General features: G+C 45.8%; 1 protein-coding gene across 1 annotated transcript in view; it reads left to right on the plus strand.

Moving 5' to 3' along the window:
- The window catches only part of GPATCH2 (G-patch domain containing 2), a 103035-nt gene that overhangs the window by 8856 nt on the left and 77477 nt on the right, over positions 1-16702 (plus strand). Inside the window, exons 3-5 of the mRNA XM_072140112.1 lie at positions 2875-2936; positions 5374-5556; positions 5839-5918. Of these exons, the coding sequence (XP_071996213.1) occupies positions 2875-2936; positions 5374-5556; positions 5839-5918 (325 nt within the window). The remainder of the gene's footprint in view (positions 1-2874; positions 2937-5373; positions 5557-5838; positions 5919-16702) is intronic.

Below are 16702 nucleotides of genomic sequence, written 5' to 3' on the forward strand. Positions count from 1 at the left end.
AGTAAATCTGCCCCAACGTGTCCCATTCATGGCTGTCACCCCCACTAATCACAAGATTGGGGGTCCCATTCCCACTAATCAATGGAGCTACATTGCCACTTTATTAAAGGAAACCCACCAAGTAAGGTAGATCCTATGGGCAGGTTCCTTTTACTCTCCCCGAGCCCTATGCTTATTTTTGTTTAAACAGTTAAAATTTTTACAACGTTCCGGTAAATTATCTTTGATATAAGTAAATTTTCTGTAAAGGCTACTAGGGTGTGGATAGCCGCGCCATGGAGCCGGAGCTACGGCTTACCCCCGCCTCTGTAGCCACTTTCGATCCCTCCTGCGGCTTCTCATCTGCGAAGCCAGAGCTGCTGCGCATGCGCGTGGTGTAGCCGTAGCTCCTCCTCCAAGGCACAGCTACTCCGCGCCTCCGTAGCCTCTACATAAAATTTACATATATCAAAGATAACATTTTTACAACGTTCTGCTAAAAATGTCAACAAAAAAAAATAAAACTCCATAGTGCTCGGGCAGAGTAAAGGAATCGGCCATCGGATTTACTTTGTAGATCCGTGATGGGAGGTTACCATTAAGGGAACACAATCCCTGCTCTTGTGATGGATGGGGTTTCCCCAAGTGTCCCTGTCCCCATCCCTACTAATCCTCTATAAGACCACAAGTTAAAGGGGTTGTCAGCTTTCGGCAAATAATTATACAATTTTAAAATACACTTTCTGTATCAATTCCTCGCTGTTTTCTAGATCTCTGCTTGCTGTCATTCTTTAGAAAGGTTCTATGTTTACTTGCTGCTATTATCACACGACTCTGATTACCTTCTGTGATATATCGGCTTGTCCACCTCATGACCACGGACAGATTTCTGTCCACTGTAAGTAAACATAGAAGCTTTCTAAAGAATGACAGCAAGCAGAGATCTAGAAAACAGTATGGAATTGATACAGAAGGTATATTGGAAAATATCAGAAAATAATATCAATTATTTGCTAAAAGTGGACGACCCCCTTAAGGTCACCTTTAGGACTGCCACCTGTCACAAGAATGGGGTGGGGGGGGTTCCATCCCCCAGACAGGTTACAGAAGCCCATCACACCTCCATTGCACATCTGCCTTTCTTTCTTTTCTAAGCATTTGCGTTACAATATAATTGAGTGTTATAACTTTCCTTGCACCCTGACAGAATCCTCTGTTTAGTCCCAGAAGTTGGATGCAGGGGTTTCGATGCCTTTCAAAAAACATGTGATTTGTCTGTACGGCAGACTCCTCAGCTCTTGGCCCCCACCTTTGTGCTCCTGTACAGCTCCTCCCTCCCCTCTGATGTCAGCTGTGAAGGAGCAGGGAGTGGGGGCTGAGAGCTGAGGAGTCTGCAGAACAGACAAGTCACTTGTTGTTTTTTGAAAGGCATCCAAACCAAAGCTCAACCCCTGGGACTACACCGAGGATTCTGTCATTGTACAAGGTAAGTTAGAAAATACAATTTATATTGTAATGGAAATGCTTAGAGAAAGCAGAAAGACATATTTGCAAAGGAGGTGTGATGGGCTTCTGTAACCTGTTTTTAGTGAAAATGAGGTCCGTGGTGACAGGTTCCCTTTAAGTTGACTGCTAGAACCCCCAACAGTCTCAAGACTGGGGGCCCTGTTTCCCCAAATCTGTGTAGCCTCAAGTCAAGCGTACACACTGACACTTTATTAGGGGACACACAATCCCTACTGTGGTGATTTATTGGGGGTCCCAGAGGCTGTGGACGCTCATGATCATCTTCAAGATCACATGTTAAGTTAACCACTAGGACCCCCACCTGCCACAATAATGGAGAGGGGAGTACCTTTCCCCCTAATCAATGGAGCATCAAGCATACACACTACCACTAGGGGAGCACAGTCCGTGTCCCTGAGGTTGGAGTCCCTAATGATTAGAATATTGGCTCCTAGCTTGTAGATGGGGGGGGGGGGGGACTTGGGATCTTTTGATGACCCCTTAAAAAAAAAAAAAAAAAAAAAAAAAAAAAAAGCTATTTTTTCTTGCATTAACTGTGTGTCAGGGCTTATGGGATTGAATGTGGTCCCGGATTAGGAGTCTCTCTCTACAGATAATCCGCTAACCTTGCAGACTCATTGAGGCGCATTTACTAAGGGTCCGAATCACGTTTTTCCGCGGGGTTTTCAGAATTTTACCGTTCGGCTTGCATGCGCCGAAAAACAGGGGGATGGCCGTAGGAAAACCCGGTGGATTAGGAAAAATGGCGCTATTTTTTAAAAAAAAAGTGTTGCTTGACACGCACATATATGCACCAGGAATAGGTTGGCGAACTCCAGCGGACCTCGGCGCAGCAGCGACACCTGGTGGACATCGGACGCAGGACCTTAGTGAATCGCACCAGACCCGAATCCTCGTCGGAGAACGCGCCGCTGGATCGCGACACGACCGGGTAAGTAAATGAGCCCCATTGTTCTAGTTCCTAATTGTCCTGGCGTCTTCCATGCCGGAGGAAGGTCTGGCTCGGCTTCTGTAGCCAGGATTGTTCCCCCCTCCCGTGCCCTCGCGTCCTGGGATCAGACGGAATAGAAAGGAGCAGCGAGCGTTTGATGGAGGCAGATAATAAAATTCATCAATTGTGTCAGCACCTCGGTACAGGCGCATCTGGCTCCTTGTCAGCCTCCCATTAGATTCCTGAGGTTTTATGTGCCAAAAATAATACGCTCAGTTGTTCATAAAACCGCGGCATTTGCAGCGTGATTACAAACAAATTTGATTTCTCCCTTTTCTTGGAAATTGACTCAGAACGTTGGATTTTTTATATATATATTTTCTTGTGATTAATCTTTTGTGCTTTATATATTTTTTTATTTTTTGTGGCTTTTGCAGTGAATCCAGCAGCATCAGCAGCAGCGACGCCGGATTGTTTACCAACGACGAGGGACGCCAAGGTACTGAAAGATCTCCATGAATTAGGCCTAATTGAAAGGGGCTAATTAGCGGAAGGCTTCACACCTTCTAATTAATACTGCGGGGAAGACCACAGATCGCAGGAAGACTATCGTCTAATGTGATAACGGGAGATTTGCAAGACCCTTATTTTTACATAGTTTGGCTGAATGGGGGATTACATAGTAGTAATATGGGTCCCCTATACCTGGGGGGTCAGACCCCCCCCACCCAGAGAATGGGGGATTACATGGTATTAATATGGGTCCCCTATACCTGGGGGGTCAGACCCCCCCCACCCAGAGAATAGAGGATTACATGGTAGTAATATGGGTCCCCTATACCTGGGGGGTCAGACCCCCCCCCACCCCACCCAGAGAATAGAGGATTACATGGTAGTAATGTGCATCCCCCTATACCTGGGGGGGTCAGACCCCCCCTCACCCAGAGAATGGGGGATTACATGGTAGTAATGTGTGTCCCCTATACCTGGGGGGTCAGACTCCCCCCGAGAATGGGGGATTACATGGTAGTAATGTGTGTCCCCTATACCTGGGGGGTCAGACTCCCCCCGAGAATGGGGGATTACATGGTAGTAATGTGTGTCCCCTATACCTGGGGGGTCAGAACCCCCCCCCCCCCAGAGAATGGGGGATTACATGGTAGTAATGTGCGTCCCCTATACCTGGGGGGTCAGACTCCCCCCGAGAATGGGGGATTACATGGTAGTAATGTGCGTCCCCTATACCTGGGGGGTCAGACTCCCCCCGAGAATGGGGGATTACATGGTAGTAATGTGCGTCCCCTATACCTGGGGGGTCAGACTCCCCCCGAGAATGGGGGATTACATGGTAGTAATGTGTGCCCCCTATACCTGGGGGTCAACCCCCCCCCTAGAGAATGGGGGATTACATGGTAGTAATGTGCATCCCCTATACCTGGGGGGTCATACCCCCCCCCCCCCCCCCAGAGAATGGGGGATTACATGGTAGTAATGTGCATCCCCCTATACCTAGGGGGTCAGAGAATGGGGGATTACATGGTAGTAATGTGCATCCCCCTATACCCAGGGGGTCAGAGAATGGGGGATTACATGGTAGTAATGTGCATCCCCCTATAACTAGGGGGTCAGAGAATGGGGGATTACATGGTAGTAATGTGCATCCCCCTATACCTAGGGGGTCAGACCCCCCACCCCCCCAGAGAATGGGGGATTGATGATTCCCTTTTAAGGGGTTGTAACATCTCTAAATTGATGTCTCCTTTCCACAGAATAGGAGATAAGTCTAATCGATGGGGGTCCGACGGCTGGGACCTCCACCGATCAGGAGAACAGACCCCCGCAGCTCATGAGAACTCGTTATTACTTATTGAATAGGTCGATCGAGTATATATCCTGCTGGTTTATAAGAGTAATAGGGAAACCTGAGCGCAGTGCTCAGCAGTTTTCTGACACCCCATAATATTGAACGGGGAAATTGGAGCACTGTGCTCAGCAGTTTCTGACAACCCGTAATATTGAATGGGGAAATCTGAGCGCTGTGCTCAGTAGTTTCTGACACCACGTGATATTGAATGGGGAAATCTGAGCGCTGTGCTCAGCTGTTTCTGACACCCTGTAATATTGAATGGGGCAACCGGATACATTCCATTTCATTGGTCCCTCTATTCTCTGTAGGGTTCACTCTCGTGATCGGCGGGTGTCCCAGCAGGCGGGGGGCCCCCCACCTATCAGAATGTCATCCTCTATCCTGTGCATAGGGGATAACAATCAAAGTCGATACAACCCCTTTAACTGCTCTATACTGAATAGGACTTTTGGGAAGTCCCATGACCTGCCCCTTAAGGAGGGACTGGTGGTCTCTCTGGTTTCTGCCAGTTTCCTGGGACCCCTTGTAATAGGGCTTTTATCCTCCTATCCGGTCAGTATTGGATTGACAAAACCTAAGATGACCCATCTTTGGGATAGGTGATCAATATCAGATTGTTGGGGGCCTGGCAGCTAGGACCCCCATCCGCATGAACAGCTGATCCATGGAGATTCCTTCTGCCAGACCACCCGTCATCTCATCTATTGATAGAACGGGTCATCAATATCAAAAAGGGGGAAGTGCGCCCCCTTTAAACTGCATTGCTGGTAAATCTGGAGGGGATTCCCTATAAATGACACTGATTACTGGGGGTCTGGTTACTAGGACCACCATTGTACACAGAACAAGGGTCTACAGATCCCCTGAGGTTCCCCTAGAGCAATGCTGAACAGGGGTCAGACTAAGGGGTTTAAAGGGTTACACCACAAATAACTGGTATCTCCTTTTCTCTGGGTAGGGGGATAAGTCTAGAATCATCAGGGGGTCCGCAAATCCCCTGGTCATGTAGTCACGTGATGGTATCTGATACTTCATTTACTTTGTAACCTCTTAACCCTTCTGATTCCAGGAGACGATGAGCAGAGCGACTGGTTTTACGAGAGCGAGTCTGGGGGTGCGTGCGGCATGACTGGAGTCATCCCCTGGTGGGAGCAGGAGGGATCAGCCGAGCTGGAGAGGGAGCTGCCTGACCCGGTCTTTGAGAGTATCCTCACCGGGACCTTCCCCCTCATGTCCCAGACTGCACAGAGAGGTCAGTGCTGGGAAACCTCACCCCATGTGACCCCCAAAGGGGCCGTGACCCCATGTTTGTGGCCCGTCTGTCATTGGCAGGCGACGTGCTCTGTCCTTTGCCCCCCCAGGCAGATGGGTCATGCATGATCAGGCGCAGGCTGTAGCACAATTCTACATCGTGTGGACCTGGGCCGGAGCCTCCTGATAAATCTGGGGGGCAAGGGGAGCATGATGCGTTGCCGCATGATAAGTCTCCCCCATTGCTGTGAGTTACCTGCTGAGATGCATCTTCTGTGTTTAGGGTTCCAGGCGAGATTGAGTCACCTCCACGCAATGCAAGGACGGAGCATGAGGAAGTCGTCCCTGAACCCAAGCCCTCTGGTAGGTCCTCCTGTGCTTCCCTTTACTCCATTGTTACCCTCAGCAGGGAGGTGGGCTATTAAAGGAAATCTACCACCAGGGTGAAGGATTGTAAACCAAGCACACTGACATACTGGTGTGTGCCACCTCTGGCAGGGTCCACTCTTCTTTAAGCTTCCTTTGCACTTGTTTTTAGGAAAAAAGGCTTCCAAAATTATGCAAATGAGCCTGAGGGGCTCAAGGCTCCATTAACTCCTATGTAGCCCGGAGTCCTCGGGTTCATTTGCATAATTTTAAAGGCCTTTTTTTTTTTTTTTTTTTAATTTGCAAAAACCAGGGCATAAGAAGCTAAGAGAAGAGCGGTTCCTGCCAGAGGTGACACACACCAATATGTCAGTGTGCTGGGTTTACAATCCTTCATCCTGGTTGTAGATTTCCTTTAAAGGGGCATTACTTCTATGCAACGTCTATAACAAGACCTGCTTCTCTAGTAAAAGTCTTTACGGTCATGTGTATCCTATTAATGGGGGGTCTTACTGCTCATTCCCGTACTTGAGGTTAAGTGCACATCTTATATACCTCCTGTAGGTTTAGCCTCAGCTCTACTCCATAATGATTTTAACATTTCCCAGTGTCATTATCGTCTTCGATTACACGCTCCATACCATAAGGATGCAGTCTGGGAGGCTGAGCTGTGACAGAAACCTGTCTAATCACTTTCTTATGAATTGCTATTAACTGTAATAGAAGTTTCTGTCCCCCTGTGGAGAGCTTAGGCAGTGCAGTCATGCAGGGGGATCTTACTTTGAGATGAGTCAAGTTTAGAGGCTGAATGGGAAGGGTTACTTCAGACTGCTCTGTCTCCAGTTCAATCGCACATAGAATCATGCTGCTGGTGTCATTTTAAAGATAAGAATCTTTCAGGCCTGTGGTTCTGTGAGCCACAGAACCAGAGATACAGGCCTCTAAGAATATATCATGTCAGAACTGAATAGTCATCTGCAGCTTACATTTCTACTTGCCTGTATCTCCAGTTCTCTGTAGATCACAGAACCACAAGCCTGATAACAACCTATAAAGATGAGATTCTTATCCCTTATACAACACCAGCATTATGTTTCTAGGTGCTATAGAAATGAAGGTAGGAGTGACTGAAGTGACTTAAATAATTTCAGACAAAATATGACTCTTCTCTGCTCATCGTCACGTGACTTTGAAGGAGATTATTTATAGGTAAAGGGGAGATTTCACGTAAAAGAGGGAATTTTAGAAGGGACATTTCATCCCCTGCCTGAGGGGGTGGGAGTTTAATGGGGTAAAATCTGGTGACTGTGAAGCATTAGGTGCATCATATGTCCCCTCACCCATATAGTCAGCGGTGACTATAGCCAGGATCTCCCAGCTTCCAGGACCTATTACATGTCACTATGTGTTTATAGCCTTGTTTTTTGCATATAAATTTGTTGCATATATTTTATACAGAATTAATTGTAGATTTGCTGATATCTGAGATGTTGTCCGGTGCAGGGCTGGGCTCGCTCTGTATCCTCCTTAGCTCCAGTGTGTATCTCCTCCAGCGCAGAGTTAATCTATCACTGGTAATAGCCCCATAAAATAGCAGAATGAGATTGCAATAAGCCAAGAGAATGGGCCACAAATCCCCTCAGCGGTCAAGCAGGCAGTCAGGCAAAAATAAAAATATACACATCTGCAAGCCGTGCAATGGAGGCGGCCAGAGAGGCCGGGGTGTTACACCTGACGGCGGCCAGAGAGGCCGGGGTGTTACACCTGACGGCGGCCAGAGAGGCCGGGGTGTTACACTTGACGGCGGCCAGAGAGGCCGGGGTGTTATACCTGACGGCGGCCAGAGAGGCTGGGGTGTTACACCTGACGGCGGCCAGAGAGGCCGGGGTGTTACACCAGGCAGCATGTTATAGAGCAGCAGGAGCTGAGCAGATTGTATATAGTGTCCTATCTGCAGGCAGCATGTAATAGAGCAGGAGGAGCTGAGCAGATTGTATATAGTGTCCTATCTGCAGGCAGCATGTAATAGAGCAGGAGGAGCTGAGCAGATTGTACATAGTGTCCTATCTGCAGGCAGCATGTAATAGAGCAGGAGGAGCTGAGCAGATTGTACATAGTGTCCTGTCTGCAGGCAGCATGTTATAGAGCAGGAGGAGCTGAGCAGATTGTACATAGTGTCCTGTCTGCAGGCAGCATGTTATAGAGCAGGAGGAGCTGAGCAGATTGTATATAGTGTCCTGTCTGCAGGCAGCATGTAATAGAGCAGGAGGAGCTGAGCAGATTGTACATGGTGTCCTATCTGCAGGCAGGATGTTTATGGGAATAGAATAATGCTAATTTATTCATTTTAATTCCTTTTTATTCAAAGCTTAGGCACTGAAGGACTATCTACTGTAAACCCAACAGCTTTCTTTCTAAATAAGGCCACGCCCATTTGACTCCTAAACATTTCATGGATTGAAATACAAGTTCAATTCCACACAAAACTACCCATCACTCTGCTCCGCTCCTCCTGCTTCTATATTCACTTTTCATTTACAACGTGACAGGTTCCCCTTTAAGCCATACAGCAGATGATACGGAAAAAAAAAAATTATCCCTATAATATAAAGTACATGTCATATCTCCGAATCGCCGACTGTATTTTCACCTTCCCCCGCCTCGGCTTCCTCAAACACGCATCAAAGCCATCTGATTATTCTTTCAATTTCCCCCGCTTCCATTATTCTCAAATAGTCCTATAAAACCCAAAATATGAGAAATAGGCAAAGGGGAGAAGAGAAAAAAAAAAAAATATATATATATATAAAAATTCCGAGAGGGTATTTTATGTCTGGACGTGATGGATCGTCCCTCCGGAAAGGGAAACAAAACACTAAATATCCGTAATCCGGCATTATTTACCGCATGGCTGGTTAAATGCTACTTTAAGCCTCATAAAATTAAAAGAGAAGAGATCTCCCGGCTGTAGCAGGAATTGGATTTAGGGAGAAAGGTGCGGAGCCAAAATATTGCTACAGAATTAAATGTCAAAAAATCTTCTTTAATAGCAGATATATAGTTCACACTGTGTGGTTATGATTAATACATTTAATCTAAATCACTGAAAGTTGCTTCTGCCTCCTTCCATAAAATACAACGGGGACACAAATCAGTTTTTACGGGAGGCGGATAACAATCGCCAAATAATGCATCTTCCCGCCCAATAAATTGTCACTTCTGCCTTTAACTAAAAATCAATTCATCTCGGCAGAAATTTACGGCCGTTTCCCCCTCCGATAAATCTCCTCAACTGTTTATTCATTTTGCTTTTTTGATACATTTTGCGCCACTTTTGCCACGCTCCAACGTCTCCCAGCCCCTTTTTTGATTCATTGTAAATTAGAAAATTCGATTTTGACTCAATTTTCCCCCAGCGAAGAACTTCACGACTGGCGGCTTAGTCATTTTTTTTTTTTCCAAGTCTCCTTATATATTTGGTACCCTTGAACTCCCCGTCAAGAGAGTTTTTCAGGCTCGTATAAGGGGGAAAACGAGAATCCGCGGCAGAGTTTGGCGACGCTTTCTCTTTTTCTTAACAGTTAGGGGGTTTAATACACCCACAAGATAAAGATGGCTGAAATGACCCTGTGTAATAACTCTGAGAGGGCCCCCTCCCCTTGACTACTGACTACGCCAAGAATCAGAGATCGGTCATGGATCCTTGGTTGTGGTCCCTAAGAATAAAATCTATCCTGGTGCAATTATTATTAGCATATAAGAAGAGCAAAGCCCCTCCCCTTGACTACTGACTACGCCAAGAATCAGAGATCGGTCATGGATCCTTGGTTGTGGTCCCTAAGAATAAAATCTATCCTGGTGCAATTATTATTAGCATATAAGAAGAGCAAAGCCCCTCCCCTTGACTACTGACTACGCCAAGAATCAGAGATCGGTCATGGATCCTTGGTTGTGGTCCCTAAGAATAAAATATATCCTGGAACAATTATTATTAGCATATAAGAAGAGCTACGCCCCTCCCCTTGACTACTGACTACGCCAAGAATCAGAGATCGGTCATGGATCCTTGGTTGTGGCCCTAAGAATAAAATCTATCCTGGTGCAATTATTATTAGCATATAAGAAGAGCTACGCCCCTCCCCTTGACTACCGACTACGCCAAGAATCAGAGATCGGTCATGGATCCTTGGTTGTGGCCCTAAGAATAAAATCTATCCTGGTGCAATTATTATTAGCATATAAGAAGAGCTATGCCCCTCCCCTTGACTACTGACTACGCCAGGAATCGGAGATCGGTCATGGATCTTTGGTTGTGGTCCTAAGAATAAAATCTATCCTGGTGCAATTATTATTAGCATATAAGAAGAGCTATGCCCCTCCCCTTGACTACTGACTACGCCAGGAATCAGAGATCAGTCATGGATCCTTGGTTGTGGTCCCTAAGAATAAAATCTATCCTGGTACAATTATTATTAGCATATAAGAAGAGTCCTACAGTTCTTCCCCCTGTACCTGGTACACAGAGGTTGGCGGCACCTTTTATCCTACTTGGTTGTGTTAGAATAGTTGGCACCATGTGGTCCCATGTACGTGACTAAGATGTCTGCATGGTTCCGGTATGATGGCTCAGAGTCCCTACAATCATGAAGCCTCAGGGACAAATTTTTACCCCCTAAATCTGGTGCCCATGGGTTTGGCGGCACTTTTTATGCAAGTTGTTGGTGTTGTATTAGTTATCACCGTCTGGTCTCATGCACATGACAAAGATGTCTTCATTGACCCCTTATAATGGCTTATAGAGTCCCTCTTCTTGACTACACTAAGAATCGGGGATCGTTCATGGATCCTGGGCATAGGCCCTAAGAATAAAGTTCATCCTAGAGTCATTATACCGGGCCCTTGCAGCCATATTTGTCATCCGCATGTGGCCAGAGGGTAATAACTACTATAATCCCATCAACTGTGCTGCCAACCACAGGGTTCTCAAATACAAGGGAAAAACTGGTGGCAGCTTTTAGGGTTTCTGATGCTTCAAAACCAAAACTGTAGGGACTGTCTGAGCCATTATGCAGGATCCACGCAGGCATCTTTTTCATGTGCATTTGATCAGATGGTGCCAACGACGGTAACACCCCCAACTAGAATAAAAAGTACCACCAAACCCATGAACGCCAGATAACGGGGTAAACTATGGTGCCATACTGCAGCATGCAGAGTCCCTGAGGCACCATAATAAAAGCCATAGGGACTCTGAGCTATGTGGTCACCTAGGCCATGTGCATTTCACCAGATGGCGCCACCCCCAACTAGGATAAAAAGTGCAGATAAAACCATAGGCACCAGATATGGGGGGTAAAATTTGGTGGAATCTTTCTGTATGCAGAGTCCCTGAGGCTTCATGATAAGATTTGTAGGGACTCTGAGCCATCATACAGGAACCATGCAGACATCTTAAGTCATGTACATGGGACCACATGGTGCCAACTATTCTAACACAACCAAGTAGGATAAAAAGTGCCGCCAAACTCTGTGTACCAGATACAGGGGGAAGAACTGTAGGACTCTTCTTATATGCTAATAATAATTGTACCGGGATAGATTCTATTCATAGGACCACAACCAACGAGTCATGATTGATCTCTGATTCCTGGTGTAGTCAGTAGTCAAGGGAAGGGGAGTTGCTCTTCTTATGCGCTAATAATAATTGTACCAGGATAGATTCTATTCTTAGGACCACAACCAAGGATTCATGACTGATCTCTGATTCTTGGCGTAGTCAGTAGTCAAGGGGAGGGGCGTAGCTCTTCTTATATGCTAATAATAATTGTACCAGGATAGATTCTATTCATAGGACCACAACCAACGAGTCATGATTGATCTCTGATTCCTGGTGTAGTCAGTAGGCAAGGGGAGGGGCCTAGCTCTTCTTATGCGCTAATAATAATTGTACCAGGATAGATTTTATTCTTGGGGACCACAACCAAAGATTCCTTATTGATCTCTGATTCTTGCCGTAGTCGGTAGTCAAGGGGAGGGGCGTAGCTCTTCTTCAGTGCTCTATTAGTTCTGCCTTTCCAATATGTTACATAGTATATGCAGCGAGTGCTCCGCCTCTCACAACTTTTACATTGTTGCAAGTCTAACTTTTCAGCTGCACCATCTGTTTCTTATAATAGTCGCCGTCACCCCCCCCTCCCCCCCATTAATCCATTTTCATTGTAAATAGTAGAGAGGTGTAAGTAATTTGGACTTGATCTATAGTTGTTTATGTTAAAACATATTGGGTGTTAAAATGATTGATTCGAGGAGCAAAAAAATCATTTGAGCGGACGGATTAGCGTTCATTAATTTTACTAATTACATAGCGCGAAAAAACAGATGTTTTCTTAGGAAAAGATCAGGCATTAATTGCAGGTCCTAGGGCTCAGACTAAAAATAGAGATACGGTGCTACGGGCAGGCTTTGCCGGGTTTGGAGAGGGGCGGGGGGAGTAATGGAATGAAGTTAGGTGCAGTGCTAAGGGCTCTGTCATATACCCTGTTAGGCTCGGCTAATTAAGCGTGATAATGTAGAAAATCGTACAAATGGCGAACGCTCGGTACATATTTTTGTCTTTGTCGTGCAGACTGGAGGCTGTAATCTCACAATGGAGTATGCAAAGAGCATGAGACCACCCAGGACCTGAGTGTCCCATAGTTAGTGCATATATTACCCTACAGATAGAGGGATCGGGGAGAGGGGGGGTCCTAGTGATGGGGCCGCCATCAATCCCGCAGCCTCTGATGATGCGCCCGGGCTCAGTGCATGGATTTACTGCTGCCGAGTGAATATTCTTAAATGAATATATATGTCGGCCGTTGTAGAAATATTGATTTACCCATCGCTCTGTCGATATGAAATCTAGCACATTTTTCCAATAAGTTAAAAAGATCTGGCAGGTCCGGACCCAATGTACTGAGCTGATTGGGTTCTATTTATGTGGCTCTTTCTTTATCCATCTTAGAAGTCATTTTTATGGATTTCGGAAAAAACTGGGGGTTTTCAGCCCTTGGGGGGGGGGGGGGGGGAGCAGAGGAATCGTGTATAGTTTATGTAGATGATTGTATAGTTATATGGTTTATGGTAAGTATTTATATTGTCTTCTCATGTGACCTGGTGGATATTATCCGAGCCATACCCTGTATGGGTTTGGGTGCCCTAGGAGGCTCAGTGGGTAACATTACAGCCTTGCAGTGCTGGGGTCCTGGGTTCATGTCCCAGGGTCAACATTTGCAAAAAGTTTGTATGTCTCTCCCCCCCCCCCCCGTGTTTGAGTTGGTTTCCTCCGGGTCCTCCGGTTTCCTCCCACACTCCAAAACATACAGGTAGGATGATCAGATTGTGAGCCCCATTGGGTCTCCACCGGGTCCTCTGGTTTCCTCCCACACTCCAAAACATACAGGTAGGATGATCAGATTGTGAGCCCCATTGGGTCTCCACCGGGTCCTCTGGTTTCCTCCCACACTCCAAAAACATACTGTTAGGTTGATTAGATTGTGAGCCCCATTGGGGACAGGGACTGATTTGGCAAACTCTGTGCAGCGCTGCGGAATCTGTGTGCACTATATACATAATTATTAGTATTCTATACAGAATTTAAACAAAGTTTCAGCAGGCCAGTTCCCAAAAATATTTATGTAAATTGTCTACATTTTTATTTTATTTTTTTGACCCACTTTCATCTTATGTCAAAGGGACTTCCCATAAATTGCTAGAAAACCCTCTGGGGGTTGGGGCAGGGTGAAATAGAAATTAGTATAAAATGGGGAAAAAAAACTGACCCAGCCCTTGATCCTGGCCCCTAGAGTCATGGTGGCCTTCCGGTCTTTGGCATAGCTGACTCAGGTCACTGATTGGCCCTCAGCTCATCCAACCAAGTCGGGGACATAGTCTAAATAGGGTAATTACACTCCCTTTAAAGAGGACCTTTCACCACCTCACACTTGTGGAGATGGCTCCCACAGTTGCAGAGATTTTCAATTTCGAAGCCTCTATCTGCTGTTCTAGAAACATGTTTTTGTGTCATATTAAAGATGAGAATCTCAGCTTTAAGAAGAACTGCACCTACAGGCACCTAAAAAAATAGGCGGCACCTAGATCTTGATCTGCAAGATTATTTGTATGTCCAGTTCTGTAGCTCTCAGAACCATCTGAAAACTGAGATTCTTATCTTTAATATGACACCAGTAGCATGTTTTTAGATACTATAGTACAGACGATATCGGCTTCTGAAGTGACACTAACCCTGCAACCACTAAACTTGACTCATCTCATGTAAAAATGGGATGAGAAGAGTTATATTTACCTGACTTTGGGGGAGATGATTTATGGGTAAGCAGGTGCAATGAGGGGCCTGTTAGATTAGTGGGGTAAATAAGTGCTCAGTTTCCCTGTGGCGCCTCTGCAGGGCAAATTAAGAACTACATTTAGCCTATTCTTATTAGTGAGTTGTCTATGTAATGTGTTCTAGTATTGGTCCCCGTCTCTATGTTCCCGTACACAGAACCCCCCATTATAGGGTCTATGTAAATGGGTCCATCGTGAAATCTATAACACGAGTGTTGCAGCAGACAAGAGGATGAGCCACAGATTACAACACCCCTAATACATAATGCACACCGCTTACCTACCTCACATTTGTTTAAGTTTCCAAATATAGAAGGAGGCGGGTGGGAGGGGGCGTCCGGCACTGCGACTTGTATACTCAGTCGTCTGCCTAATCCTTATCCCCACAGCATTGTCAATACCCATCTAATTCCATTTTAACAACAGTAATTGGCTGATGGAGTAGAAGATATAGATTTGTTTTCCTGATGACTCCTTGACTTTTTTTCCTCTGGTAAATACTAATACGATTCCAAATCCTTAGCGGTGTGATTGTGTCATGAGCGGGTCAACAGTCATGTCAAGGTCCTATTGGAAGCTTCATAGCCAACATCTTAATTTAGACTTAGCTATCTCTTTCGTGTCGTATGTGCATTTGCCAGTAATTCTTTCACGTCTCAGTCATTCCATTATGCCAGAATCCATTTACTTTAGCCGGCGATGGCTCTGCATGGCAATCGCTTCGCGGGGCCGGGATTGTCATGTTAAGCAAAAGCTCCTCCGATCCTTATTAGGATTCTCTTTTCAAGTGCTGGAGGACTGCAGGCTCCCGTATCATAGAGAAAAGCCTAGGCTACAGACTGATACATTGTAACGGGTCGTACAAATGGGATCCAAGACGGATACATTGTGACCCCTGCTTTTGCCTAGACAACAGACTGATACATTGTAACAGGTCATACAACTTGGACCCAAGACTGATTCATTGTGACCCCCAATGATGCTTAGACTACAGTCGTACAAATAAGACCCAAGACTGATTCATTGTGACCCCCACTGATGCTTAGACTACAGAGTGATACATTGTAACAGGCTGTACAACTTGGACCCAAGACTGATTCATTGTGACCCCCACTGATGCTTAGACTACAGAGTGATACATTGTAACAGGCTGTACAACTTGGACCCAAGACTGATTCATTGTTACCCCCTCTGATGCTTAAACTACAGACTGATACATTGTAACGGTTTGTACAAATGGGACCCAAGACTGATTCATTGTGACCCCCACTGATGCTTAGACTACAGACTGATACATTGTAACAGGTCATACAAATGGGACCCAAGACTGACTCATTGTGACCCCCACTGATGCTTAGACTACAGTCGTACAAATAAGACCCAAGACTGATTCATTGTGACCCTCGCTGAAGCTTAGACTACAGACTGATACATTGTAACGGGTCGTACAAATGGGACCAACGACTGATTCATTGTGACCCCCACTGATGCTTAGACTACAGACTGATACATTGTGACAGGTCATACAACTTGGACCCAAGACTGACTCATTGTGACCCCACTGATGCTTAAACTACAGACTGATACATTGTAACGGTTTGTACAAATGGGACCCAAGACTGATTCATTGTGACCCCCACTGATGCCTAGACTCCAGACTGATACATTGTAACAGGTTGTACAACTTGGAACCAAGACTGACTCATTGTGACCCCCACTGATGCATTGTAACAGACCATAAAAGTGGGACTGCTGAGACTTCTAAACCGTCCACAATACTGGACCTCCAGACTCCATTTTGGTACATTGGGCCCGACCTTAAAAGCAGGATTAGGTATTTATATGTTGTGCCCCCCACAGACACAGAGTAACAAACCCTAAAACCCTGCTGATGGGCTGTGTCCCAGTCTAACTTGCTGCTTGGTGGAGTTGGATCATTAGGTCTTTAAAGGTCTTTTCCAGTGACATCAAGTTAGTCCCTATCCACAGGAGTTATCAAGAGAACGAGGGTCCCCCAAAAGAATGGAGCACTGCTGCTCCATTTAGTATCTATGGAACTGATGGATATGGCTGAGCACAGCATCCATCCTTTTGTAGAACAACAGGGGGAGAGGGGACAGAGGTCAATGGACCCTCATTCTTGTGTTGCATGGGGGTCCCATCAGTGAGACCCCCATTGATCAGCAATAGAAATGGTAGAATAGATCCCTGATTGACGGGGTCCTATTAGTCTTTCAGGGCTCTGGGGTTTGTTAGCTCCTATATCCAGGACAGGAAATAACTAGAATAAATCTTAAAGGGGTTGTCCCAAGTGTAATTGTCTGACTTGACCTACTGCTCCATTGGTAAGGAAGGTCCCAGTGGATAAAACTCTGTTTATACAGCAGATACTAATA

Source organism: Engystomops pustulosus, chromosome 3 (assembly GCF_040894005.1).
Source record: "Engystomops pustulosus chromosome 3, aEngPut4.maternal, whole genome shotgun sequence".
NCBI classification, from domain to species: domain Eukaryota; kingdom Metazoa; phylum Chordata; class Amphibia; order Anura; family Leptodactylidae; genus Engystomops; species Engystomops pustulosus.